The 25,478-nt window shown below is 37.0% G+C and overlaps 1 protein-coding gene across 4 annotated transcripts in view; it reads right to left on the bottom strand.

Annotated features, from left to right (window-relative positions):
• The window catches only part of PARPBP (PARP1 binding protein), a 41,710-nt gene that overhangs the window by 14,265 nt on the left and 1,967 nt on the right, over positions 1-25,478 (bottom strand). For all 4 annotated transcript variants that reach the window (XM_032107521.1, XM_032107523.1, XM_032107524.1 and 1 more), the window contains exons 3-7: positions 19,113-19,343; positions 18,110-18,217; positions 16,515-16,685; positions 12,963-13,117; positions 2,236-2,419 (exon numbers count right to left, since the gene is read on the bottom strand). In XM_032107521.1, the coding sequence (XP_031963412.1) occupies positions 2,236-2,419; positions 12,963-13,117; positions 16,515-16,685; positions 18,110-18,217; positions 19,113-19,343 (849 nt within the window). The remainder of the gene's footprint in view (positions 1-2,235; positions 2,420-12,962; positions 13,118-16,514; positions 16,686-18,109; positions 18,218-19,112; positions 19,344-25,478) is intronic.

Below are 25,478 nucleotides of genomic sequence, written 5' to 3'. Positions count from 1 at the left end.
ACTTTATGAAATCAATGTAATTTATTGCCATTTAATCATAATGGGACCACATCCTTCTTCCCAGACTCTACATCACTCACAACTTTTCCACCTCCTTCCCTCAAGTGGCACAGGGGGATGGGGAATGAGGACTGCAGCCAGTTCCTAACACTTTTGTCCCTTCTGTTTCCTCTTCCTTACATTCTTACTCTACTCCTCTAAGTGGGATACCTCCCATGGGACACAGCCCTTCACAAACCTCACCACTACAGGTCCTCCCCACAGGCTGCAGTTCAACAACTGCTCCAGTGCGGGTGATTTCCACGGGGTGCAGCCCTTCAGGAACAGGCTGCTCCCGAGTAGGACACCTATGAGGTTGCAGGTCCCACCAGAAAATCTGCTTCTGCAAGGAATTCTCTCCATGGGCTGTAATTCCTGGCAAGAACCTCAGCCCATAAACCCACTGCAGCACTGGATTTGTGAAGCCAAGTGCCACAGGCACATCCAGACAAGTCATCTCCAATGGCTCTCGTTACATCCATACTGTGGGGAGTATGGATGTAAAGTGGGGAGTACGGATGTACCGTGGGGAGTACGGAGAAAAGGTTTAGCTTAACACCATCTTCTGCTGTGCACCCAAGTGTCCTCACTGAAAAAAACAACAGCAGAATCTGCCCATCCTCAAGTAGGTGGGGTGTTCCAGCAATAACTGACTCAAGAATCGACAAAAAACCTCAATATAGAACCACAGACTCACAAAACTGAGTTCATAAACTGCCCTCAGGTGCCCATCTTGAGAAAAATATTAACTCCACTCTGCTCTCAACAGGATAAGGTATTTATCCACATCCCTAACATCATCAGGATACAAACATCTTTGCTATCTTCTGCCTCAACAAGGATACTGGTAAACACTTCTATGAGTTGTCAGACTATGAGCTTCTGGAAAACGGTAAGAAACAAGCATCATTTTGGAAAAGCAATGGTGAATTTCTCTGAAGAATGAAGTTTCAATAAAATGCTTTTACCTGGCTTATAATGATCTACGTAATTTTTCTAAATTTTATTGGTAACACAAGTAGCTAAATGAAGACAGAAGTGATGATATTTATAATTTTTTCAGATAAGAAAGAAACAAATAGAAGGATATGAAAGGGAAACAGGGAAATACAGTGAAGAAATATTCATAGCACACAGGAAAATGAGAATGAAATATATACTCCAATATACTCAGTGGAAACACACATTTAAACCAGCTTAAACTGGCCAACAGGCTCTGGCTGGTTTTAGCTGTTTCAAAAAAGAAAAAGGATATTGAAGGTTTGAATAAAATTTGTTAAAAATCTTTTGCTACCATGGCATAATTCCAGTGACTTCACAAAACAAAGCATCCTAACAATTCTAAACACATTCAAGGTGTCTATAATTTTTTTGTAATTTGCTAGAAAAATACATGGCATTAGGTATCTTATACATCAACAATGTAAAACAAAATCATTCAAGCTGGTTGATTTTTTCATCACAAAAAGATTATTGAAATCTGAATAGATTCAAAGTACATGAACCACAACTAGAAATCCTGTACTATACTCTAAACACCTGACTTACAGAACTTAAAATATCCTGATTCCTTCCAAGAAAACAAAATCATTGATAGTTTCATTAGTGTCTTGAAACACCAAAAGAGAAAAGGTTACACATGATTGTTTGGGGCTTTAACTCCCCTCCCACTCCACATTTTACCATGTTTTAGACTTTGTTCATATTTAACCTTACTTTGAATGCCTTAGCCTTAGAAGTACTTGATGTTGAACTAATTAAAACCTGTGTGTTTTAATAAAAAATTACTGATACATGTTCTCAAATCCTAATTCTACTTTCATGAGGTTCTTTTGTTGGGAAATTTGTTATAGATTTACTTCTTTGAAATTAATGGCAAACCTGACGCTTCTAAGTATCTACATTTATAATAACTGGACAACCAAATTAAGCTTTGAAGATTATTTTATTTACAAGTTTGAGGTAAGAAATTTAGGTTATGTAAATCAGCTATTTGAAATCCACAGTGTAATCCTCAAGTATAAGTCTTCCAACAAGTTTAAAACCACAGCAGAGAGGAAATGACACTACTTTTGTACTGTTAGAAAAAGATTATACTCTATAGATAGTCCTCTAAAAATGAAAAAGGAAACAGGCAAAAGACATTTGCTTTCTTATAAAACTAAATAGTAAAAAGAACAAAAGAAGTCCCATTACCCGTGCTGGACTGACTCCAGTAGTGCTAGCAGTCAAGGTTTCCTGTTGTGAATCGATAATATTTTTAATCTTCAAATCCAAATCTTGTACAACTTCCTCTACTGCCTGACAGAAAGGATCCCCATTGCTTCGGCCTTTTATCAAATGCATCTTCACTGTTGACAGAATTCGCCCCCCTGCAATTCTGAAAATAGGCACAGGGTCATCTCCACATTAATCTTGGCAACACTTTAGTATACCTATTAATGCTGAACATAGCCAGTCTTCACTGTTAATCAGAGAGAACAGCTTTGATCTTTTAAATCAAACAGCAGTGGAGATGTATTGTACAACACAATAGTTTGCTAAAAAAAAAAAAATTATTATAAGGAAAGGTAATGAATTCAGCATTTAGTAATACTCTGAGCTGCAACACAAACTAACTTCTCCTTAGAAGTTCAAAGAAAAGTACTTTCTTTAAACCTACATTTACAGTTTTGCTCATAAACTGTTAAGTGTAAACAAATTTTTTCACTCAAACATGCATTCCTGTTTAATGTCCAATTAGATTTTTGAGTCTTTTATGCTTTGAGAAGGTGCTCCAAAATCCCAATCTTCTTTCAATTTTATTTAAATAGATAGTAATAGATAGTACTTTAATTAAGATTTTATGAAAGAGAGAATAAGCTCCTTTAGCTAAAAGCGTAACATTTTTTCCAGCCCCTAACCAGTATGTTTAACCATTGCTTGAGCAAAGAAAATAAAGCATTACAAGAACCACTCAGCCCTCCTATATTATAATGTATCTCTTCCCAACAGCTTTTTTTTCCTAAATTAGGTTTACAGTCCACACCAAAGCAGAAATTCAGCATCCTGAGATGCTATTGGTACCCACAGAATAATTTTTAGATACATTTAAGATGCTGCAAGTGACAGTTCTGTCAACACCCAAAAGCAATGGCTTCATTACTCCAGGTCACAGAGCCAAGAGTGACATGACTTATTTTTCAGCTTCCTCCATGCTTACTGGTTTCCTTCATGCTCCTGCCAGCTTGCCCTAAAAGGGTATCTTGCAAATGCAAATAAAGATGTTTTTTGTATACATTAAATTCTGAAGATAAATTTGAGAATTACAGTTTGGAGAACCTTCATCAAATGAATCTCTCCATGTCTACAATCATATAAATATAAAATAATTGGGCAGAACTAGATAAGAACAGGAGTTAAGTCAGACAAAAAATAGTTTGTTTATATTGTTTCCACTTTAAATACATGGAGGGAACTGAGCCAGGGACCTTACTGTTTTGGCTTATTCTGGGTGAACAAGACTCCCGTAAATAACTTGAAAAACCTGAGCTAAACATGCAACTATTTTTTGTGGGTTTTTTTTTGTTTGTTTGTTTGCTTGGGGGTTTTTTTATTGTCCTTTTTTGGGTTTTTATGTGTAAAACCCAAATATTTCCACGCAATTCTCAGCTTCAGCTTTTACAGACTAAAGATTATACAATTCACATTAGATTTTTCAGGCTTCATTAAACAGAAAAACTTATGCTTTGAAGAAATTTAAGAACAATGTATGCACTTGGCCAAAAGAAAAATCCCCATGTCAAGTCTCTCTGTAGACTTGATCCTGTAGACAGATGGGTCTGTTAAGACCCATCCAGATCTTGGAAAAGACAGTTTAAAGAAAAAAATTTAAAAATCTACTGTACCACTGCTCCAAATCCCACAATTCTATCTAACCACAAGAAAATAAAAAGTTCAAAGGGAGGAAAAAAAAAATCCACTGCAAGTTGTCAAGAGGTAAGAGGAGAGCATTGTTGAAGAAGAGCTCTGTTTCAGAGATGCATATAGGAACTGTAGCCAAGTCTCCTGATACTTCTTGCCAGACTGATCTGTTTTCCTCAATCCTAACCTTACATTTTCCAAAATAATATCCTCAAACGAGAAAAGTATTGTATTAAATTAGGAGTATCTGTTCCATAAATACTGCACTGAACCTAGAACTGCAAGAAAAATGAGCAGGTGAAGGGATTGACTGAAATTCCCTGTGAAAACCAGGGTCACTTATTTCTATCTACAGGTATGTTGAACTTACATCTTTATCATTTGCACATATTTAAGATATATACACATATGTATGCTGGAAGAAAAAATATTATTGTACAACTAGTGCTGGGTACTAGCACAGTTAATTAAGATAATTATGCCCTTAATTTAAATGCTTCGCTCTGCATGTGACTCAATTACCTTATAGATTTTCACTGGGAAAAAATAACAAACTTTTGACAAAAACATTTTCATTTTCTATGTTTACTTTTTTGCCTTTATTGTCCAATGCCAACTAAAGATACTAGAAATAAAAGTTCATTTAATATCTTCTTCTCCCCATATTCCTTCTCCTTTTCCAGGAATGAGTTCCAGTCTCCTAACAGATATACAGAGTACTAACTGGAGCAAAGAAAAGTTTATTTACACTTCAACTAGAATTTATATCAACAGGCCAAGACATAAAATGCTGATTCAATGTGTGCAGATTAGTACTGAAATGCCCTGCTATAGCTTATGCCATTTTACACCAGAATATAACATAAGTTGTGTTGTGTCATTAGTCTTGCATATATATATGTTGAATATATACAATATATATTATAAAAATTATGAATACATATAATATAATGTCATTAGTCTTGCACATATGTAATGTTGAATCTAGTTATTAGATCCATTTCTAGTGAGGTTCAAAAAGACTAACTAAAAGCATGATGATAAAAGTAAAATGTGGTAAAAAAGCACCTTGGGGTGTTTGGGATTTTGGGGGTTTGTTTGTTTTACAAAGATTGGCTTCACAAAGATTTACAAACCCTATTCCAGATTGTTCTGATATTACTCTTTTATAGATTTATTTTACTCAGAAGATCAGTTGAACTTAAACAAACTTTAAAATATCTGACATCGCACTAAAAAAATATTTATAGTAATAAAATAAAGTTGGAAACTGTTATCCACTTTGCAATTCCTAACAGCCAGAAGGACCACAAAGGTTTGTTTTAAATATGGAATTACATATGCAATATGCATCTCACGATAATTTTTACAGCAGCAAAAGTGAAGAATTTTTTCTTTTTAATTCTGAAAGTGGAGCAAGAAAACTAGTTGAATTCAAGAATGAACCTGTTACGTTAAACAAAACAATGCCATTTGTCTAAGGCAATAGAGAACTGAAAAGACCTTGTCCCTTCTAGTCAGTGCTCCTGCTAAAAAGCTTTCTGGGACGTTTTATTCAGATCACAGGCTACTGATATGTGGTATTTTAGGATAAAGTGCTTCAGTATCACATCTATAGTCTTTTAAACTGCATTGAAGGAGGACTCTTACCAAATTCAGTCAGCAAATATAGTCACCAAATGCCACCATGACACATTGTAAAATAGCATTTTTTTTTTTAAAGCTAATAATACAATTCTGTTCAGAGTCACATGCAGCATTTCTCTGTTCCAAATGTATGAACCAAAAGAAAAATCAACTAGAAAACCAAATTCTATCTTCATCTATGATAGAAATAACAAAAGGAAATTCATCCGTGTAATTGTAAATGGAAGAAAAACCCCAACACTTTAGAAACAACCATCTTCCACTGTCCGACAGAGAACGTTTGAACAGATGCCTGAGGTCAATAGTACAGTGGCACCCTTCCAATGAATGGATCCAGCAAAGTCCAAACATGACCATCAGCAAGAAAAGTCACAAATATTTTAGACCAACTGACAGAAGGAATGGCTTAACTTCTTCAGCTTTAACCAGCACTAAAACAAGCAGGATTCAGCTCACAAGTGTCTACATACAGATAAAATGAATCATATGTAAAGAATGCCTTCTTTGCACCACCGCTCCTAAAGAGAGTTTTAAAAGAACAGTACAATGTAAAACTCCACCTGTTACCCAGGCACTGGACAAATCATATGTCACTGGTTGCTTCTACTAAAAATATTCACGGATCTTGTGCCCACTTGAATCCTTTTTGCCTTACATCATCTGAGGCCCAACCTGACCCATTTCTATCTAATTTTCCTTATCAAACCATCTTTTCTTATGTAGAAGTAACTAATTTATAAGACAATAATAGCATACCTTGTCTATTCTGTTCCTACTGAGATTGCCAAATTAACAAGCTTCTCTGCTTACCAAAAATCTAAATGACATCGGCAAGAGCTCTTCTTACAGAACTCAGGCCTTAGTGTGAAAAGTTAATACAATGCAGGGGCACTTTTATTTATTTTCTGGAAATACATCTTTTTTGGAAAAGACTAAAATAGCATGAACAAAGAAAAAAAAGTCAAGAATATGGACAATACTCAAAACCTGATAAAAAGAAGAACAGACTCCTAAAGTCTATTCCAGGAACAGAAAAGAATACATCAAAATTCTATTACACTAAGTTCAACATTTTTATTCATTTATTTCAAGTTCAACAGAGGTGAAAAAAAGATGACAAATATATAGCTATCTGATTTAGGTAGTGGGAACAAGTGCCAGAAAAAAGATCACAAACACCCAGTGATCACAGGGTGGGAAGAGATCATGGCCTTTTTTCCTTGTTATGGATTTAAAAGATGTTTTAGAACTGGACAAAAACTGATCAGTTATCTAATTTTTTGGTTTAGAGCTATAGGAAGAGATTAGCAGTAACTCCATTCTCAAACACCAAGCAGCAAGATGTCAACTAGAACTTGATCTACCTGGGTAGAAGAGTGAGTCAAAATTAATCTAGGAAACAATACACTACAAATGCTTCTAACAGGGCAGTAACCGTGCCTTTAAAGCAAATCTAAAGTTTTATTTCTAATTATGTTATATGCATAAACTAATAAAAGTTAGCAGTTCATGTTAATTTAGATTTCAAGATTTCAACAATAAAATCGTATCAGTGAACTTATCTAGATTTTAAATACATCTGTAAAAAAAAACTATATCAAAGCACTCAGTACTCAAAAATTCAACCTCAAGCAATGGATGTATGATTATTAATCTAATTTCCTAACAGATGTCAACATTAAGTGAAGACTCTTCCTTAGACCCTTTGGAGTTTCACAGTTTATTATATCCATAACAAAAACACAGCAAAAAACCAATCCTGTTGCAGAGTATTTTTTTTCATGTTGCTGCTGCTTTTGCTGTATGGGCTAAAATTTCTCTTTTAGCTTGGTGGAAGAAACTAGAGTGACTCTTCTTATTCTTCATCCCAAGCTTTGCTACCCAAGTCTGGTGACAAAGGTAGTATAAAAGTAAACAAGTAATCTTCCCAGAATAAGTCTTGATAAGCAGTCATTGAATCCCCTGTGATAAAGTTCTGAAAGGCAAAGGAGCTCAGGAAAGCCGTTATTAACTATAATATAAATGATATTATACTATAATAATATTATGAGCACAAGACAAGTCCATCACAATACTTAGGAAAATATGCAGAAATATCAGCAGACCAGCTTGGCTAAACAGTGAACTGATGACAGAGCTTGAAGGCAAAAGGGCTTCACACAGAATGGTGAAGAAGGGTCAGATCACAAACGATCTAGAAACATCACCCTAGAATTTAGGCATGTTTTCAGGAAAACCAAAGCTCACCTGGAGTTGAGAATTATAAGGAATGTCAAAGGAGCTTCACCTGCTGAACAAAGAAAATGAGGGATCTTTGCTGAAAGGCAGATTTTGCAACAGTGTGGACACAGATAAAACAGAAGTACTCTGTGCCTTCTTTGCCTCAGTCTTCACCAACATGGTCTCCTGGGCCTCTGATAAGAGCAATTTTTCAGAAAAGAACTGCCAGCAGTGGATAAAGATCAAATCAGGCTTCACTTGACAGTACTGATTACATTCAAGTACATTGAACCAAATGGACTGCATCCAAGAATCTTAACAGAACTGGCAAATACCCTCACATAAGACAACTTCCTATCATCTTTGAAAAGTCATGGTGACCAGGTGAGGTCCCCAACAAATGGCAAAAAGCAAATCATTGCAAAAAAAAAAAAAAAAAAAAAAAAAAACCAGACGGACAGTTTGGGGGACCACAAGTTCAGCAGCCTCACTTTGTTCCTTAAGAAAATAATGCAAAGTCTTCTAACAAAACATATCTGGGCATATGAAGGATTAGGTGGTGGCTGGTAACTATAAGCATGTATTTATCATCAAGTGTAAATTAAACCTGACCAATCTGTTTTCCCCCTATAATTAAACTACTTGATTTGCAGACCAGGGGAGAATGGTGGGTGCCATTTAGCTTGGTTGTAGCAAGGCTTTCAACACTGTCAGAGAATACTCTCAACATACAAGTATTGATGCTACAGTCTGGATGGATGGACAAAGAGAGGAGTTAACAACTGGTTGGATGACCACGCTCAGAAGGTAGCAAACATGTTGTAATAATGCAGTAACACAGGGGCCTATCCTGAAACCTGTTTTTTTTCTATTATCTTTGGCAGTGACTCTCTAAAAATACATGCTCATCAAGTTTGCAGATGACACCAAATTGGATGGAACAAGTCAATACGCTTGAGGGCAGAGCTGCCATGGAAAAATACCTAAACAGACAAGAGGAACGGGCTGACAGGAACCATATGAAATTCAACAAGACATGCGAAGTCTTGGAAAGGAATAACCCCTTGCAACGATACAGCCGGGGAGCAGCTCTGTGTAAAAAACCTGGGAGTCCTGGTGCATGTTCAGCAAGTGAGCCGTGAGCCAGGAGCATGCCTTGGCAGCCAAGAAGGCCTACAGTATCCTTGGCTGCATCAACAGTAGCGTAGCCAGTAGTCTGAGGAATGTGATTATCCCTCTCTAATCAGCACTCGTTGGACCAAATTTAGAATACTGTGTCCAGTTTTGGGCCCCCAGTCCAGGAAAGACACTGATAAACTGGAACAAGTTCAGCAGAGGACTGCCAAGCTGGTCAGGGAGACATGCCCTTTGAGAAGCAGCTAAGGGAACAGTTTGTTCAGTCCGCAGAAGAGAAGGCTTCAGGGGGATTTACTAAACAGCTTTCCAATACCTACAGGGTGGCAACCAAGAAGATGGAGCCAGACTCCTCACGTTGACAGACAGTGAAAAAAGACAATAGGCATAAACTGAAACAAGAGAGGTCCCAACTAAATGTAAGAAAAAAACCCACAACTTTTCACCATGAGGACAAAAGCAGTGGAATAGGTTGCCAAGAGGGAGATTAAAAACCTCCAAGGATGGAGACTGTACAAAGCTTCTCTGGATAAAGCCCTGATTAACCTGAGCTGACTCCATAATTGACCCTGCTTTGAGCAAGATGTTGGACCAAAAACTTTCTGATGTTCCTTCCAACCTGAATTATTCTATAATCCTAAATTTAAGCAATCCTATATACAATGTTTTGCATATGCTTGCACAACTTTCCAGCAACTTTAGACCACAAACCTCCAGGGCTGTGTGAACACAGTCCAATTAACTCAAAGATCCAGCACAATCCCAGACAGAGTCCAATGTGCTTTCTCTCCCCAAACACCACTGCACCCCGAGATGCAATTACAGCTTCTCAAAAGAAGCCCATAAGAAATAGCATTTTCCCTGTCGAGGGGAAGCTGAGAGCACTAATCCACACGATGAAGGCGAGCTATACGATGCTCCAGCAGGCTGCGGAGGCTGCAGGGGCCCGGGACGCAGAGCCGCTCCGAAGCGCTGCGCTCACTCCGATGGGGCGAGCTCGACTCGGCTCCAGCGTGAGCTGGGCGATGGTGACACCCAGTGGCCACTGCCTGCTCCGAGGGCAGCGCCCAACTGAGGGGAAAACACGCTGCCAACCTCCCAACTCTGCTACTCTACAGAATCCGTGGGGATTTTTAAACTGTATCTGTAAGTATACACACCCCACACACCTCCCCATACGAACCATCAAGCACAGTAACCAACACAACAAATGACCTTCCGTCATTCAGCTTTAAGTCACACGCATTTTTTTAACAAACTTGGGAAAAGTAACTTCCAGAAGTTCTCTTGGCCTAAAAGAAAAGGGTTTCCAGAATGATGGATTAGCACTGCAGTTTCTCATTTATACCAACAGGAAAGAGTTTTCAGACCCTAAGGTGTATAATAATCATCTACTTCACTGACAAATACAACATTGATATGCTCCTTGTCAAGAAACAGGTGCAAAAATGAACATCGAAGTTCTCCATTTACTGTATAAACATTGTCTAAGTCTTGCATGTACATATCTATAAATAGTTTTAGCATTACAACTTTTATGGCACCTCCAAAAGTTAAGGAATATTCATGCTACTGATTCTTGACAGACTAGTGATTTCTTCTAGTCTTAGACATCTAGAGAGTGAGGAGAGGCAAACAATTTCAATACACCAGAGATTTGTAAGAACATTCTGTCTTCAGTGACTACACCTTGAAATTACCAAAGTTCATTTTGTCTTTCCATTTCTCCTGCTATCAGGAGTGCCATATTTTTTGAACCAAACCATCAGTTTCATTAAATTTCCACTCTGACAGATTTCCCTTTGTCCATCTAATCTACTTCACTTTCTTAGTGAAGTAGCTCCTCACTAAAATAATTCACTTTCTTAGCTGAATGATGGGGAGATGAAAAAGACATTTTTGTTATTCTCCATAGGTTAGCAGATACTTGGTTAAGCAACATCTCCTATTAAGTTCAGAACATTCTTAAGCACTTCCCACCACTGTCCAAGATCTTCAATTTGGCTTCCAGATTCCCAAAGCAAAGGAATCAAGCAGATGAAGAAAGCCTCTTTTCAACACGTGTTCCACAATGACCCACCATTTATTTGGCTACTTTGTATTTTGTACAATTACAAGTTTCATAAGATCTCCACTGAAACAAAATCAAACCAAAATAACAGACTTATTGTTAAGTAAATAACAAAGTACAGCATTTTTCTTGTGGCATAGCCAATAGAGAGACCTGGTTAGGGCAGGTTGGCTAATCTTTGCATCAGAGAAACAGCAATGCTGCAGGACAGGTTGTCTAGTTTGCTCTTGGATTTCTCAGTGGGCTTCTACAGATGAAGCAAGTCAAGGTTCTGCTGCATTGCTGCCTTTTTCCCCTCTGGTCTTTAGTTTACAGCAGTAACAGAACTAGAGAAAATTTTTTTGCATAAAACTGCATCCTCTGGAACTCTCGACAACTGCCACATGACAGGTAGGACACAGAGACAGTCGTCATCCATGTGACATACCAAACACTTGAAAACATCTATAGATACATACATAAAAACCATATTTTACATTGTGAAGGTATAAAGCCCATATGGAGTATGAGAGGTACTATAAACACCACAGTACAGCCACCTTCCACTCCTGATCAGCAAGACAAACAGTGATACTTAAATGCATACAGCCAACTTAATGCATATGCCAGTATCTGACTTTAACAAGATTTATATCCCAAAATAAATGGAACAGCAGGTGCAGCAGGGAAAGCTACACAATAAATATCTGAATGCTAAAAAGCATTTCCAAGCTCTAGAGAATTCACCCAGTGAGAAACTGGTAACTCCCAGCAACTATCCAAATTTTCTCACATTTAGACATGCTCTCTTTTAGATAGAGGGGTAATTAACAAGAGATAGCATTTCATGTTACACTTTTCTGGACTGTATTTACCTGAAAAAGTGTTTTTTCCATACTAAAAAGTTTATCCACATAACTATTTTTCCATTTCTCATTTTTTATCAATATATAGTGCCAGATACAATTTAAACAACGAAAAAGAGCATGTACTACATAAGTTGAGCTAATAGTTTTCTTTAATCACCAGCACAGACAGTATGTCTCTGGCATCCAGGATGTTGAAATGAAAGAACAAAGAAGCAGAATAAAAAAGACAAAACTGCAAAACAACTTCAGAAACATTTCCCGCTTCCAGCTTCAATGGAAACTGAACATTAACTTAAATAAAGCTTACTTATAACATTTTGTTTTCCACTGTGAGGATTAGATTCAATTTAAACTTAAAAAAAAAAATTCTTTAATATCAAGGACAGAACTATTACAGCTGATTTGCCAAAGATCTGTATGGAAAAATTACTGATTATAAATGAAAAAATTATTAACTTCTATGAAGCTTAAGAAAATAGCTCTTCCCTCAGTAATAATGCCAGCACTTACCAATTCAAACCCCTGTGTTACATTTACACTTCTCTAATTAATCACACATTTATAAGCCTGCCCAAAAGACTACCTTCAGTTCTTCCAAAATGTTCAAAATCAGTGACTCCACCAGAGCCTCCCTAAGAAATAATTCTTATGCCTCAGTTATGTAGCTAAAATGAAAGAAAGAAAGGGCTAAATAACCAACACTGTCATTTGTTAGCAGCAATAAAGACTCCTTTACATAAGGGTAAACAGAATATGACCAAAAGGAAGCAATTAACTAGCAAGAAGTAAAGCACATATCAGTTTATGTACTTACCAGACTTCACAAGGTGGAATTCTTTGTAACTTCATTTACAACCAGGCAAGTAACCAAACCACCATACATATGTAATTTGGTAAAATTGAATACAAAAAAACCCCTCCAAAAATTCATAAACTTACCCCAGTTGTTCTTCAATTGTATTTCCAAATAAGGTTTAATTTTTAAACATTTATCTTTAGTAAGTCAATTATTTAAATTTCTCTTGTTCCTCCTCATTGGAACACAAGCACAAGAAAAGGAGGTGCTCATCAAGACAAAAATGTAACAGAAAATCTATTACCTTGTATTTAAGATTTCACCAACAATTTCTTGCAGCTTGTCAATAAAATTAACAAAGCTGGAAAGCCCTTTTACATGGGCTCTTAAAGGATCATACAAAGAAGATGCAGAGTCTCTTCCTCCAAGTTCCATGGTCCGGATAAAAGATGTTGCCATCTATTAGGAGAAATATTCAGAAATATCAAACTGTAGACATTCATGAACTGTACACATGTTGAAAGTAAGTCTCTCCTACAGGTCTGCAAACTGTGCAACAGCTAGCTGATGGCAGAAATAACTTACCTGAAATCAAACAATGCCTCTTAATTGCAAGCTTTGTACATCTCACCATAAATATTTGCAAGATCAATACTTAAACAGTACGGTAATATTAAAAAAAGAACACAAGCCAAAGTAAAAATGACTCAGCTAGTTGGATATTTACATCAGCCTTTTGAAAGCTTAGGACAAAAAACTTATTAAAACAGGGTACAGAACTCTTTTATTGTTGTGGCTGTTTAAATGCTCCTGCTGGCCTCACAAAAACTATTTTCGTATTCAGAGGGCTGTCTGTGACCCAAGAACAATTTTAACATAAGCACGTAGAAGTTCACTTCAGCATTATAACAGTTTTCAGAGATGCAAATAATGTATACTCAAATCTTAGCAAAAATGATGACAGCTAAGGTTTCTGTCATTCTGAAAGTGTCCATATATTTTGATATGCTGCAAGACATTGAAAAGATCTGCCAAAAGTATACCTTGGAGTAAAAAATTTTAAGGCAACAGGGTGAAAGTAAGGGTAACAATCCAATGCACTTGACACAGATGCAGTAACATTAAATCTACACATAAATTTTCATTTCAGACTACAGAGCTAAATCATAAAGCTCTTAGGACAGGAAAGAGTAAAACTGGAATTACTCTAGCACAGAAAGTAAACCTGCCAGTATTCCTGTCTTTGTGCTAAAGATTTCCTAGGGATCAAGTACACAGTTCACAGGACCTTCTTGCCTTCCCAAATCCTTCAAGATTTCTACAAGACACAGATGCCAGAAAAGATGCCTTCTTTACATGGTAAAGAAGTTTCCCTTTCTGGCAACTGTGAAGATGGTAAATCCAGTCCACACATGTACAGGTTTTTTATACAAAAAACAACAGAGCATTAGGAACTAAAATAATTAAACCTGAAAACAAGACTTCACAAATTTTCCATATTTATTCAACCATAAAAGTTTGAGAATGCAGCTGCTTCAGTGACTACATACCCATACTGTTTTTAACTTGGACTGCTGTTGTCTGTACTGAGGTTACACTGCACACAAAATTTAATGACTATTTTGAATATGAGGGACTACAGTGGTTCTGTGGACAAAGAATTCTTATTTACCTTATTTTGGCTATTTTTGAGATGGCTCTGTGCTGACAACAAGTATTGCAAGTATAAATAGACCTCACATACCAAACTAGACTATTTAGCAACCAGGAGCACTGGACGTGGATGCTGTAGCTTTTTTAATTCCTACACAAAGGCATTGAGAAAGACTATGCCCCTGTCTGGTGGGGTTTTTGTCCAGCTCTGCCTCAGAGTAAAATGAGCTGGGATATCCCACATCAGTCTCAAAGAGAGAATTTCAAGACTGATCAAGCTGCAGGTGACATGAAAGTATCACCTTCCCCAAATTCTGAGTCAAATCTGAGAAAAAAAAAAATGCAATAATGCCCTTACAAATTTTGGCTTCTGTTCTACTCTACATTTCAAAGGCAGGGTTTTTTCACCAGCTTGCTCTAAGAAAAGAAATTTCTACACAGAAATACTTCAGGTTCCAGATGTCCAAGGTTCGACAAACACATAAAAATGCTACTTTATTATTTAACCAAAATATTTACAGCACTTTAGAACTGAAACATGTTGTAATGCATAGTTAACAGCTTGGTTTTGTTAATGTTAATACCATACTGTTATATTGAATGAATTCAACCTCATTTCTATATTGGGTCAGGTTTTGGTAGGCACAGGAGATAGAGGGGTTGCTGCTGTGAGAAGCTGCTACAAGCTTTCCCTATGCCTGCTAGAGCCAATGCCAGGCACCTTCAAGACAGACCCGCTGCTGGCCAAGGCTGAGCCCATCAGCAACCACGGTAGAGCCCCTGGGATAACGTATTTGTGAAAGAAAAAACAAACCAAAACCTGCCCAACAGCTGCTGAAGATTGAAAACAAGTGAGAGAAACAACTCCGCAGTCACCAAGGTCAGTGAAGACAGGGGGAAAGGTACCCCAGAAACCATAGCTGTGATTCCCCTGCAGCCTGTGGTGAAGACGATGGAGAGGCAGCTGTGCCTCTGCAGCCCATGGATGTCCACAAGAAAGCAGAGATGCACCTGCAGGCTGTGGAGGAGCCTATTCCACAGCCTCCATGCTGGAACAGGTGGATACCTGAAGGAGGACATGACCTGCAGGAAGCCCGTGCTGCAGCAGACTCCTGGCAGGACCTGTGGATCTGTGGAGAGAGGAACTCCTGCTGAAGTAGGTTCGTTGGCAGGCCTTGGGAGCCTGTAGGGGCTTCATGCTAGAGCAGTCAGTTCCTGAAGCACTGCACACCTTGGAAGGGACCCACAGTGGAGCAGTTTGCAATGAAATGCAGCCCATGGGAAGAAGTTTGCAGAGGACTGTCTCCGATGGGAAGGAGCCCATGCTGGAGCAGGGAAAGAGTCTGAGCAGCCCTACCCTTACAGAGGAAGGTGCAGCAGAGAAAGTGTGTGGTGATCTGAGTGCAACCCTGGCTCCCCATCCCCAAGCTACTGTGGGACAGGGGATAGAACAAATCAGGAGTAAAGTTAAGTCCAGGAAGAAGGGAGGAATGGGTGAAAGGTGTTTTAAGAATGGGTTTTATTTCTCATTACTCAAGCTTGATTTGATTGGCAAAAAACTAAATTAATTTTTCCTAAGTCATGTCTGTTTTGCCTGCGACAATACTGTTGAGCAAACTTCCCCCATCTTTATCTGGGCCCATGATAATTTTGTTATATTTTCTCCCCTCTGACCAGCTGTGGAAGTGAGTGATAGAATAGCTTTGGTGGGCATCTGGGCAGGGTTAACCCAGTACAATTGCTTTTAGAGGTATTTGGTAAGCAGAAACATCTTCCTTCTTTTGCCTATTTTATTTTATATGCATACTCACAACCTCACTTGACACGGTTAACCACAATTTCAAGATTTTAGAAGCAGTAGTAAAAGCCTATCTTATATTCAGGTTTAAGACAGCAAACCTTTTCAGGACTTCAGTCACTGTTTTGGATGAACAGTCTCGATGTCTTTTTTCCAAAATCCCATTTTAGAACTCCAGATGTATACACACACAGACTATTTTTTCTGTCCATCTTGAGATCTCATGACCAAACAAGCACCCATTTTTTCCCACAGAATCTATTGTCTTTTTAGCTTTAAAATGATGTCCATGGTGCTATTTGACTTGGCTTGCAAACATCAGTGTTGAATATTAGATTAAAGCCACATTCGCTGTTTAGAGAGCTACTTCATTGACCTCCAAGAAGTTTCATTTGACACACATACCAGGAAAATGGACATTTTTCTCTCCTGTGAGGCATGTTTCAGGTTAGTGAAGGCTTCTCTACCAAGTCCTCTGTCAGGAACATTTAGAATATGAGCCAATGCCAGATCATCCTTAGAATTCACCAAAAGGCTTAAATATGAACAGACAGACTTCTTTGCCAGGATTGTCACCTGCATGGGAAAAACATCACACAAATTGGTAAACCCATTGCTAAATTATGTTCCATTTTATTTTAAAGTTAATTAGATATGTACTGATATAATTTTTGGAAGAGTAAGAATTCACCTTGCATCAACTCAAAATGCTACTTTATGCATGAGGGTTCTGGAAGTCTTGATGAAAACAAACATGATAAATAAGTTAGAATTATACATATGGTACTTGAATATTCATAAGGTGTTTGAGGGTTGGATCTCTAGTCATTAAAATTGGTTATAAATATCTATTTAGAAACCTCCTCACAGACATTCCATGTAAGAATTAAACCATGTAAGAATTTGCCATTAACTTCCAAAAGACTAAGATTTTAAACTACTTGCCAGCTCTGCCACAGATTCAGTAATTTTTTTCTCTTGGCATACAGGGGATTTCAATCAAAGAAACTCCACTGACTGAGTTTGGACAAATTGTGACCCAGCCCCACCCATACAACCAAAATATAATATTGTAATCACTAATATTGCAGCACTGTTCTGGACCCTGTGAGAACAATAGTCCTAGAACAGAAGAATTTGCAGTTTTGCCACAAACAAAGGAAAAAAAAAAAAAAAAAAGGCCATTAACAAAAGAACATATAACAAGAAAACTTTTATCTGCTATGGAATATCTTCTTATACCACAGAATGTATACAACAAGATGTAGTAACAAAATCAAACATGTACCATTGACAGGCTGCAAAAACAGTCCTCAGAAAAGGAAAAAAGAGCGAAGAATATTTTTACTGCACAAGTCAGAGCAGCAAGAAAGCCATTGTGGTAGTGGTAGAAGTGCTATTTAGGGGGAGAACCTCAGTTCAGAACATATCTTCTTGTTCAGAAATATTCTGTGTTATACCCAAATATTGATTTGAAATTGCCATTTATTAAGAGAAAAGGAAGTTTGGAAATGACTAAAGCTCCAGCATTTCAAACGCTGTTAGAGAACATTCAGAGATTCTTATTTTGGTGGTTGAAAGGGTAAAGGGAAAGAATCAACCCTTCTAGAGAGTCCTTAAGTCCTCTATTGGGACAGTCAAGCCTTGTTTGCTTTGCTACAGCTACCAATACAGTGGCTATTCAGATTTCATCCATATGAAAGATTACTCCACTTATTTAATGCTTAGTCCAGACAATGTTTGAGTGATGGTGTACTTGCAGAAAAATTTATCCTACATCAAGTGTCTGCCATTCTGGACTGTCTTCCAGAACAGAAACTTCAGCACAGAGCCCCATACACACCTACAATATACTCAAGAGATACAAAGTTTGAATATGCAGGGTTTGTTTTTTTTTAACCCAGCCACAATTGAGTAACAACAATCAGAAAATAAAACTATGTTATATTTCATCTTTTCAATAGATACAGAACATTACAAGAAACAAAAACAATTTTTACCTTCATATGCTCCTGGCCCTGACTGTTGATTTGTGTAGGAGTAGAAAGAACAGAACCATTATTTTCTTGTGCATTCAATACACCAGAAATAAATTCCAACAGTTGAACCTTTAATAAAAAGATCAGAATAAACTTAAATATGCAGATGACTAGAAAACAAAAGTGGTTTTAAAACCTGGTGTAAACCTACCTCTCTGCCACTTTGCTAGTGTTTGAGGTTAGCACAGCCCTTAAAACCTACTTTTAGTTTTATAGTCTTTAAAAGTAGAACTGTTCTAGTAGAGAAATGAGGTGTAAGATTCAAATTAACTTAGAAATTATTTCAAACAGTTATGTTATACACTTGCACTAAAAGCCTCTGCTTATGCTCTGGAGAACATTTAATATGTTATGCCAAGCTTAGAAAGAGCTCATTAACTGACCCAGGTTCCCTGTCTTTCCCATGAAAAGGGGGAGGAAAAGAAAAACACATTAAAATCCCCAGACTAACAAAAGACCTGCAATAAGCTACAACAGAGCTGTGACTGAGTGGGAGAACTGGAACTTCTAAAAACAAAATTTAACATGCAAATACATGTATTGTACAGAAGTTTTTGTTTAAAAAGCATGGTATTTTCAGAATGGTAATCATTAAAAATATTTTGGCTGCATATCAACATACAACCAAAACTCCATGACATGTTAATTACTAAGCTTTGTCCCAGTTTTATTAAATCTCTACAGGTTATTTTCCAATTCAATTTATGGCAAGGAGTGATTTATTCAACAGTTGAATCAGAGTTGTGGGACTGCACTATCCAGCAGAATAACAGAGAGAAATAATTTTTGAGTGAATTTAAGATTTCTTAACATTTAGTAATTTAAACTCAAGGGCTTCCGCAAAAGAAAAGTAACTTCTGAATAACCCAGAGCTCCTGCATATAATCAGAAGTGTCATAAATCCATAACTGGAACAAAAAAAATGTCAAAACAATATAAGAGGTCAAACAAACATAATACTTACAGGGGATATGCTTTCATCTTCAGGTAAAAGTCCAAGACTAGAGCACTTCTGACATATGTCGATTAAATCGAACATATTGCTTCTTGCTAAGAAGGCATGATAGGCTTTTTTCACGTCAGCATAATTTTCAGGTTCTTTCATGTTTTCATATGATAATCCTAGTTTGTCATGTAATAAATACTTCCAAGTTTCCAACACATCACTAAGTGATACTGTGAAGTCTCCATGGTGCTAACAGAACCGAAATAAGCAAAAAAATATTATGTTCCATATTCAGCATAGCTTTGAAAATAAATTTAAAACAAGCTTCATATATATTTGAAAATCTATTACAATTTAAATTTATCTCAAAGTCTTACTTATAATTGAAGTTCTTCTACTGCTTTGCATTTACAGTTAATTCTGTTGTATTCTGTCAGTATTTGCTCTTGATCTTTAAAATACCAGGCATGTATATCAAACTTTACTCATGACAAAATACTCTGAGTGTTGCATGACTGCTTCTTGGATAAAGTTCTTCATTTGCAGAAATAGTTTTCAGCATGGCAGGCATTTACTTCCCAAAGGCAGAAAATATGGTTCCCTTACCTTGCTTCAAGCAGTGAACTGGGAAAACATGTGTCAACTAAAAAAAAGCTTTTCTTTCTTATTTTAATAGTTATACTTTAGCCTAACATTGACAGTGTTGCTACATAGTTCTAATAAATACATTAAAGCCATGCACACCCCTCTGTTACTAGTACTATAACTAACATTGACTATACAGTGTAGACTACACTCATCCCCTCAAAATTATTAGATTATGTTCTGTGTGCCCCTCTTCCTTCTCCTCCAACTACTTGCTCTTACCACTGTCTCTTTCACTACTTGACTCCTCACTTTTGTCCACACCCTGCTCTTCAAACTGAGTACCACTCCCCATTTCCTGCTGGTAAACTTCTGTCCACACTACTGGTATCGAAAGCATTCCCCAATGTATGGAAGCAAAAAAAAAAAAAAAGAGTTGTAATTTACCATGAAACATGATATAAATGCCCTGTGACCAAGTAACAAGCCTTGCTTTGCACTGTCCATAATGGCAGATGGCTCCTGTCTAGAGCAAGGATTTAATTCTGCTTCATGACATTTCCACATTAAGCAAATTACTTATAAACACCATTAGCAACAGAACACAACATGAAATAAGAAAACATGAGAAATTCTAATAATTTAAATTATTCCAGCCCAAATTATGCCTCCTTTGGTTTCTAGCATATTTAGTACAACTTCCTCAATAGACCTCATTAAATACACAATTCCAAAATCTTGGAAGTCAACTATTTTGATATTGTGTAGGCAAAGAACTACAAGTGAAAATTGAAGAACACTCACGCATATTAGCTTCAGAGCACTCTTTTGCCTTTTAATTTGTGCATGGGTTATGATAAATCAGCACTGTGAGCTTACATGTTATTCCACATATCACCAGAACATTTTTTCTGAAAAGCACCTGATTTTCATTTCAGCCCCTCAAAAAATTAAACATATATTCATATTATAACCTAATTTAAACAGATCAAAGCAGCAGTAGATGGGGGAAAAAAAAAAGTTGTTTTCTCACTTTATTTTGAATCAAAATCCTTCAGGATACCAAGTTAAAGTACAACTTCATAAGGTATCTAATAAATCAAAACCTTTCCTCACCAGATCAAGGGCCTGCAGAGATTAGCAAAGTTTATATTAGTGCTGCAAAAATATTTTAAATCCAAATACTGCATTCCAGATATTAACCTTTGTGATCAGGCATTCACTGTGATGGCATATTCCATTACTTACACAGTCAATTTGTCAAGTCTCTGGTTTTAAAATTAACTTTAAAAATACTATGGTGTTTTGCAGTAAGCATTTGTCTAATAGCTTAATAGCTTAAGGAAGTTCAAAAAGTCACATGTTTCCATTCTATTATAAGCAGAACAAGTATTTCATTTCATAGGAATAGAATCAATAAGGTATTATAAAGCATCTTTACTTCCTGGTAGTGCAGTATATTAAGTTTCCTTGGGACTCTTGTCTTAGAATGTCTGAAATCCAGTACCAATATTCCATGCTTAAAGACACCATTTTTCACTATTTTGTAGGTATTGCAGGTTTTCTAGTGCTAGCTACATAGCAAATAAATTTCTATTTTGACGGCAAATTATTTTAAAAATCAGAAAGTTGTGCATTTCAGCATCAACATGTTGGCTTCCACCTTCCCCAAACAAATGCTCATAAACCCTTTCTGGAATATGGTGTAAAAGACTGCTCTGCTTAACCACCAACCCTGCATTGGGTCTAGTTCTGGTCTTTTCAGGCACAGTCCTAGACTGCAGTATTGTTTTCTGGCTTTGTCCTTGAGTTGGGCAATTCCGCACTCTTGTCACCCCTAGTCCTGCTCAGCCTTCGTTGTTTGCCTACAATCTCACACAGCAGAGGAGTTCCTAAAGTGTGGTACATAAAGCACACTGAAGTTGGATAATGCAGCATTTTCAGTAAGTTTCACACTGTGTTGATAGTGCTGTGTACAGACTGAGAAACTGGTTCATGTGAACACAAGTGTGTGGACATCTGATAGTTGTTCGGTTGCAATGTGCAGAAACAGTGAAGTTACAGGCTGACAGCCCAAGCTTAGAGAAATTATAATAGTATAAAATAGTAATAAATAAAATGACAATAAATAAAATTAACCCCTTTTTCTTTGGGTGGGTGAGGGGGGCTGTCAAAGGAAGAAGTACCAGGGCCCAAGAGAGCAGAGGTATACTCTGTTTAAGGAGGACTAGAGAGCTAATGTATGTATGGGTCAGTAGAACAGTAGCTGCAACAGCAGAATCACAGCATAAGCAAAGTAAAAATTTTACTCATCCAAACAACAAACCAGCACATTTCTAAAGTGTTTTATCAATTATAGTGATAATAAAAACACAAGATTGAAAATTTAGAACCCTGCTGGTTAAAAACACACAAACCAAAAACCCCCACACATCCTATCCTTGCTCCCTCTTCTACCCCTCAAAACAGACACCTGCAATACTACAAAGAGATGGCTGTGAGGGAGAAGTCCTATTGACAAGCTAGGGAAGAAGCATCAAGACTGAAGTAGCAAGAGTTTTAACACAGTTAAAACAACTCCAGTTGAGCAAAACAAAAATACATGAAACTAACTTATAGTTACTTTTTGATTATATAGTGTACAGGAAAGACAGTAGAACAGCCTCAGTATATAATTTTGTTTAAAAAGAAATCCAGGGAAATTATTATTACTCCAAACTTTTTTTCTAAAGAGCCTGTCCATTGAGGAGAAGGCTACTCAGCACTGCTGAGACCACATTTAAGTACTGTGTCCAGTTCTAGGTTTCCTCAGTATGAGGGAGCCACACTGACAGGAGTCAAAAAAAGTTCACGTTATCATCCACAATGATGATTAAGGAACAGGAGCACCTCACATATGAGGAAAGGCTGAGAAAGCTGGGGCTGTTTAGTCCAGAGAAAAGAATGCTCAGGGAAGATCTCCTCAATGCATACAAATATCTGAATGGAGGGGGCAAAGAGGATGGAGCCAGGCTCTTTCCCAAGGTGCCCCATAGTAGGATCAGAGGCAATGGGCACAAACTGAAACACACACAGAAGGTTCCCTCTGAACATCAGGAAATACTTTATTACTTCGAGGATGCCTGAGTACTGGCACAGGTTGTGCAGAAAGGTTATTGATTCTCCATCCCCAGAGACAATTTGAAGACACCTGAACATGGTCCTGGGCAACTGGCACTGCCAGGTTGCCCTATTTGAGGGAGGCTGGATAAGATGACCTCCAGAGGTCCCTTCCAACTTCAACCCTTCTGTGATTCTGTGAAAAATTAATCATGCTGAAGAACAGCCAAGACATCTCTTAGTAGCATAACTACAACCTACTACAACCAATATGTCATATAAAATTGCTACAAAGTTAGTTAGGAGTGCCTCATTACCAAAAGGGAGACAGATAGAAGAATTTAAGGGAATAACACTAAAAAACAACTCTGCATTTTTCTTCATTTGCCAGTATGGAAACAGGACAATTTGGGAAAACATTTTAAAAAATACAAGACACTGAACAGAAGATAATATTCTTCAGACAGCATACAAAATGCACTCATGGAAGCACAGAATAGAACTAAACCACACACCAAAACTGCTTTTATGGAGAACCAGAAATACACAAATACAAATTTCTAAAGAGAAAATATATCTCTAAAATCAACAATGAAGCACTTTTTCCTCCAGTATCAAAACTTTCATTCTAGAAGAGATTTAAAACACATTTAAGACAAGTCTGACAACTTAAACATGCAGATTCTGGAAAAATAATTGTTTTATACACTTCAGTTTCCCATCCCACTAGCTAAAACAACCATAGCCTGAAAATGACAGGTAATTATTTGACCTGATAACTCATCTTCTACCCCTTCTGATCCCCAGGTGCAAACCGTCAATGCAATTACTCTTAGCTGAACATCTTGAAAACTGTCACTCCTATTTCAAACCTTGAGGAAGGTTCTTCTTCTTGAAAATGTTCCTAGATTCTAGATCTATACTAATCAATCTAAGTAAAAGGTATTTGCTTCCATCACAGACCTTATGCCACTTGTCTTTAAGTCACGTGGCCACAACTGTGCTACAAACCAAAGTATTTTCAGAGGCATTGAAAGGATAGAATTTTTTTTCATTCATCCCTGATATTTGATCCATGTTTATCACATTGTTTGCTACCCTTACTCTGGTGAAATTTAAGATTAATTTATTATAAAGCTTTCAAACTTTTCTGGAGTTCTCCAAAAAGCTTTGTTATTTTTCATTTCCACTGCAGATACAGGTAACAGTTAAAACACCAAATCCATTAAAATTGTCCAGGCTTCTAAAGAAAGAGAAGAGTATTTTGGTTGTTTGTGATAGGTCGGATGTGTCGGGTTTTTCTCAATACAGCCACTCAATAGCCTGTTAACAAAATTATTTTTATTGCAGTAATTGACTTCATTGTAATAGATTTCTATTCTACAAGTGTTATGTTGACAATATAGAATTATTGTATTTAAATCAGAGACCTAACAAGGGACATGCCTACAGCTGTAATACTCTGCATCGTAGTTTGAAGTTTCAGTGCTGAACAAAATAAACCAGACGTATTTTGCTTTAACACTGTGAACTTCAAAATGGATAAAATCTAAAGAAATTGTGCTTCAGAGGAAGCACATGCAAATGCTAAAATAGTTTTAATCCACATATGCAAGCCAAGGTTTGTCTTATTAGACCAACTAGTATAATCAGAAAAAAACAAATCAGGTTTTTGAACACTTATTCTTTCTTCAGATCTGAAAAAAAAGCTAAATATTTTGAAACTAAATTAATTGAAAGTAACTGCTATAATTTTTGTTAGATCATCTCTGAAAGAAAAGAATTTCTAGGAGAGAGGAATATTTTCTGGAGGAGAAAAAAAAAAAAAGGAGAAAGTAGAATAAATTAATTGCCTCTAGTGGAAGGGAAAAACTTACTATTAGGAAAACAGGGAGCAATGAACCATAACCTTTCCATGTCTAAGTTTTGGCATACAACAGGACAACACATTATAGGTCCCAGAGCTGGCTTTGGAAAACTGTCTGTAGTTTTCTCTTCAGAATCACAACAAACATGACAGACAGTGACCACCTCCATATGTAGTTTTGCACCATTGTCTTTTATCAGTTCTCCAAGAGTTAATTTTGATGCACACTAATTTTCTCATTTTACCTACACAGCTATTGTGAGGACACCAGGACCCTGGCTGGAATTTACTACATTCTATGAAGTACAAATGGAGTATCTTGGGATTCTAGTATCCTTGCTGTAATGTTTCTGACAGTGGGGGATGACTTAATCAGTTTTATACTTAATGTTTAGACAAGAGACACCCCCAGTCTGCACATTTTACACTACAACATTTTTTCTGATGCACAAACTGAAGCAGGTTTTCTGTTTGTTTGGGTTTTTTACTGGCTTAGGGATTTCACTTTGATGTGGTTCTTTCATTTCTGGTATGTTTGTTGATTTGGTATGTTTGCTTTAGTTTTCTTAAACTAAAGCTTTGTACTACACGTTTGATTCACTATGCAACATTTGACTAAGTCTTCCAACAACAGTCATTTGTTTTCATCAATAATTAAGTTAATTGACCCAAAAAGATACCTTTAGGTTACTAAAGCAAATATTGCAATAGTTCTTGTTCAACGAGACACAGGCAAAGGCCTGATTGTATATTGCAACTGTTTCTGGTATGTTTCAGACATCCTCCAGCTCTGACAAGCCATAGCGCTTCTTTCAGAGACACTTTAGAGTTGT

Source organism: Corvus moneduloides, chromosome 4 (assembly GCF_009650955.1).
Source record: "Corvus moneduloides isolate bCorMon1 chromosome 4, bCorMon1.pri, whole genome shotgun sequence".
NCBI classification, from domain to species: Eukaryota; Metazoa; Chordata; class Aves; order Passeriformes; family Corvidae; genus Corvus; species Corvus moneduloides.
This window is presented reverse-complemented; position numbering and strand designations above follow the sequence as displayed.